This window comes from Populus euphratica, unplaced genomic scaffold (assembly GCF_000495115.2).
Source record: "Populus euphratica unplaced genomic scaffold, PopEup_1.0 scaffold608.1, whole genome shotgun sequence".
Classification (NCBI taxonomy): domain Eukaryota; kingdom Viridiplantae; phylum Streptophyta; class Magnoliopsida; order Malpighiales; family Salicaceae; genus Populus; species Populus euphratica.
This window is the reverse complement of record NW_011500479.1, coordinates 32906-37607: the sequence shown is the minus strand read 5'-3', so window position 1 is coordinate 37607 and position 4702 is coordinate 32906. Positions and strand designations below refer to the sequence as shown.

The 4702-nt window shown below is 32.5% G+C and overlaps 1 protein-coding gene across 1 annotated transcript in view; it reads left to right on the top strand.

The window, feature by feature from the left end:
- Positions 1-1045: 1045 nt before the first annotated feature.
- The window catches only part of LOC105114942 (class E vacuolar protein-sorting machinery protein hse1-like), a gene marked incomplete at its 3' end in the record, with an annotated part of 5527 nt that continues 1870 nt past the window's right edge, over positions 1046-4702 (top strand). The window contains exons 1-8 of the mRNA XM_011011676.1: positions 1046-1297; positions 1879-1967; positions 2837-2937; positions 3200-3278; positions 3402-3500; positions 3589-3702; positions 4308-4486; positions 4654-4696. Of these exons, the coding sequence (XP_011009978.1) occupies positions 2837-2937; positions 3200-3278; positions 3402-3500; positions 3589-3702; positions 4308-4486; positions 4654-4696 (615 nt within the window). The remainder of the gene's footprint in view (positions 1298-1878; positions 1968-2836; positions 2938-3199; positions 3279-3401; positions 3501-3588; positions 3703-4307; positions 4487-4653; positions 4697-4702) is intronic.

The window sequence follows — 4702 nt, the reverse complement described above, 5'->3', positions numbered from 1 at the left end:
GTTTCCATCATCACCTTTCAAAGAAAGCTTCAAGCTTTTCTCTCGCATTGGGAGAGGGATTGTTGGCAGTAAATTGACTTCTGGAGGGAGTGGTAGACATTAGAGTAAGCGACGGGCAGGTGGAATAGGCTATAAGTCTCTAAGCTACGTCAAGAGGAAAAGTAGTGTACCCGGACCGCGCACAGAAGGGATTCACACGAGGTATGGAGCTCAATCAGTCAGTTGGGGTGCTGTCTTTCCATTGCTTCGGAATGCCTGGACTTCAAAATAAAAAGGACCATGCGGCAGATAATTCAACAAAAGTCGGGGCGTTGTTTGACTATGGGTGTTATGGAGTTCGTTTATTATTAAAATAATTGATTACAAAAATATTTTTTAATTAAAAAAATTTGATTTAATTTTTAGAAAAGTATTTCTCATATATTTTTGATAAAAAATACTTTTTAAAATTTATAAAAAATTTAAAAATATTATATTATTTACTAATTATATCAAACTTGTTCATTAAATTTTTAATTATTATATATATATATATTGTTTTGAATATTTTTTATTTAATTTTATCTATTAGAATTTAATTTTTATATTAATATTAGTCTTTATTTTTATAATTTTTTTAATTGAATTTTTTATTTATCAAATTTATCCCTCATTCTTTTAATTGATATATATTTTATTTAAAATAATTTATGAATTAGTAATTATTATTATTTTAATTTTTTAGATTTAATATCTATTATTTTTATTATTATTTATTTTATTTGAAATAATTTATAAAATTATATATTTTTAATTTTATTTTTATTTAACTTTTCATTTGAAAGATTTATTCCTTATTATTTTAATAAATTTTTAAAAAATAAAATAATAATAATTTTTTTTAGTTTACATATAATCAAACACTTTTTATTAAATTATTTTTTTATTATATTATTAAATATTAAAAAATAATTTATTTATCTAAAATTTATTTTTAAAAATAATTTATTTTTCTAAAATTCATTTTATATACATATACACACTTTTTGTTTCTTGTTCAGCTACCTGTATTATAGTTGGCAGCAAAAAATAAGAGCAACAAAAGAAAACGCTAAAAAAAGAGAGAACAACCAAGATACAGAGAAGGCCAGTTACAAGCTCCAGCTCCCCTGTATAAATAAGAAAGCCTTCATTTTGATCTTTCTTTCTTCATTAACTTGTTATTGGGTTTTTGAAATGTTGAAGCTTTTCAAGGCTTATCAACTCTTCATTGATTTCCACCTCATTTTCTCTGTATTCCTTGCTGTTTTTCTCGCAGGTATGATGTTTTTTGTTGTGGTTGTGTTTTAAGATTTGGAATCGTTATTCCGGTGTTGGGGTTTACTGGGTTTGGTATTAAATGCTGATCCTTTCATTTTCAGGGTTGTTTGTATAGATTGTTTTATTAATTGGGTCGTGTTTATCTTTTCCTTTTATGGAAGTTTGATTGGGATCTAGAGCTGATTTAGCATTAAAGTTTCTGTTTGGTTGCTATGAGAATGTAGGAATCTAAATAGTAACTGAAAGCTTGAATCTTGGAGCTCATTGGTCTAGTTTTAATTTGTTCTGTCGCCGCTAGTGTGATAAAGTTTGTGCTTTGGCCGTATATACAATATTTCTTATAATCTGATATTTTACTTGGTGTCCATTTTGAACAGAATTCCGATTAGAAGAATTTCTGTGGTTATGAGTTTACTAAATTGAAAGTGATAATGCATTATGTTTTTATGATTAGTTTGCAACCAAGATAGCTATGAAGCAAATTTCATTACTAGTTTTATAATGTTTAGTGACCGTGTCGAACATTTTGTATTCGAGTAGGTCTGTAATTAATTTATGCTTTATTTTTGTTGTCTGCAGAATAGCGAATGATGCTAAATCAGTTTCAAGGTGTTTGCTGGATATTAAAGACACGCATTTGATTTGTTTCTTGCTTTTTGTGAAGGAAAGTAGGTCTAAGTTCTTTTTGGCAGTTCTGCAAAATTCGAATCTCAACATGCGTTATTTTTTGGACTACCCATCATGTTGTTCTTGTCTGATCTCAACATGCGTTATTTTTTGGACTACCTCTCACCATGTTGTTCTTGTCTAAAGGTTTTAGTTTCATATGATCGGATCATCTTAAAAGGCTTTCCATCTAAATTTTCTTAATCGTTGCCTCCCCTGCCTTTATCATTGTATTAATTCTTGTTCCATCAGTTGTTTTCCACTGCCAAAGTTTCCACGTTAGCATTCTTATTGTGACCACACTCATTTTATGAACATGTTATTTCTTTATCACCTAATGTTATAGCTGGCCTGACACCATTTAATTTTTTTCCCTTTATTTGGACTTGCATTTTACAATCTCAAAAAGGACTGGATGTTTCCCTCCTTTTCCATCCAAATTATTTTAGATTTATGGTTGATGTCTTCCCTGGTCTTCCCTCTGTACTGATCTTATCTTTTGTTTGGCCATTTAACATTGTTGGACTTTTGTCGGCATCCTGAAACTCTGTTATTGTCTTTTGGTTTTGTAAATTGTTTATTGTATGGAGGTCAGGGGTGTTGTGAGTGTAATCAATAACCTGGCTTGTATGCATATATTCTCACAGACATGGAGTTAGTGATGAACTACTAGTAAAATTGTAATGAGTAGGGATTATATGTGAAATTGAGCTGTGATTGCCAATATGTGGTTATTTGTAATTTTTATTGCAAATTCTTAATCCACTTTTCATTTGTTTTATATAGTTTTCTCCTGTCTTATAGACCAAAAGCCATAAGAGTGTTTCCAATCTTTAATTTTTCTTTACATTATGAATTACTGAATAGGCAGATGGCAACTGAGCTCGTCAATTCTGCAACCAATGATAAGCTGGCTGAAGTAGATTGGACCAAAAATATTGAAATCTGTGAATTAGTTGCACATGATGGAAGGTATAACATATTGTCTGCAGTGTTTTAGTTATTGCAAATGTGTTGTTCATGGTAAATCATGTTTGGGGAATGACCACTAGTATTAAATATGCTCTTGTTCAAAGACTGGATTTTGCGATGATGTTTTTAGAATTTCAGTATTTAAGGTGCTGCTAAATATTGCGAAGGTAAAGCAAACTGTTGTTTGAACACTGCTTCTTCATTTGTTTGCTTGTCATCATTGATGAATTCATGGAACAGTTCTGTTGATTCTGATCTACAGGCAAGCTAGAGATGTTGTTAAAGCTATTAAAAAGCGTTTGGGGAGCAAGAATGCTAATACTCAATTATATGCAGTAATGGTGGGTTGATGCTCATGCTTTGTATAAATTATATGCAGTAATGGTGGGTTGATGCTTTGTATGGCAGATATGCTTGGTACAATACAAATAGGTTAAAACACGTATTACCTCTTGTTTTTGCAGTTGTTGGAGATGCTGATGAACAATATTGGGGAGCAAGTTCATAGACAGGTGATTGATACAGGGATTCTTCCCATTCTTGTCAAGATAGTGAAGAAAAAGGTAGACCATTCACTTTTACAAAGTTAGTTGATGCTTGGCTCATTTTACAGAGTTGTAACTAAAATTTACTGTTCTCCTTGTATTACAGACAGAGTTGCCTATACGAGAAAGGGTATTTCTTCTTCTAGATGCCACACAGACATCTCTTGGTGGTGCTTCTGGAAAGTTCCCACAGTACTATACTGCATATTATGATTTGGTGGTAGGTAATGTATGGAACATGTGGCTTGTCAGAATTACTTTTTATGCCAATGAACCACTGCTAGGTTACAACTTCTGCAGATTCATTGACATTTGATAGTTTGAAGGGTCTGTTTTTTTTTTTTCTTTGTCCACATGATTTCAACTGTTGACAGGCCTTACAGAAAACCAACAAGCTTGTTGTGCCATCATGTCTACATATTTAGAAGAAAATTTGTCACCTGAACAACTTACTAGCTCAACAGGCTTCTACTTAAAAGCTCATTGGAAGTCCAAAAAATAAGAACAACAAAATTCTATGTGCAAAGTTGTCATTTAGGAGTTTTCTTTTCCCTTAGGGAGGTTCTGAAATTTGCGTACCCCAAATATCTATGAATTGGAGCTTTAGAAATTGTTTTCCAATGGTCCCAGCCCTTGTTCCCCTTCCTACTGTTTGCCATCGCGAAACTTGCTATTGTAATGTGGGTTTATCAGCTTGGGTGTTTTTACCAGCAGCAGTGACAATTGCACAGTATAAGAGGCAAAAAGTTTGAATTGTTCTTATGCTTATGCTGTGCAGGATTTTTTTAACTCTTGAAAGTAAGCTTGTTTTAAATTGTTTTCCAGAGTGCCGGAATGCAATTTCCTCAGAGGCCTCATGAAAGACCATCAAGTGAAAGACCATCAAATAATCAGACTGCCCAAGGAAATAAGAAAATTACACTCAATGGGGAACTTGCTACCTCTAGACATGGAATGGTTGCTCAGCCAGCACCAGTGGAGCCTCAAGTTGTTCCGGAAGCCAGGTATAGTTTGCTAATTCAATCCTTTGTTTGTATTGAGGTATGTTGCATCATGCACTGATCTTAAGGTAGGCTAGGTGCTAGTTTCTATCATTCACGCACTGAAGAGGAGGTTTAATTGTTTGCCCGCAAAAGAATAACCATTTTTAATCTGCATTTATTGTATGCAGTATTATTCAGAAGGCTAGTAATGCTCTGGAGGTTTTGAAAGAAGTCCTT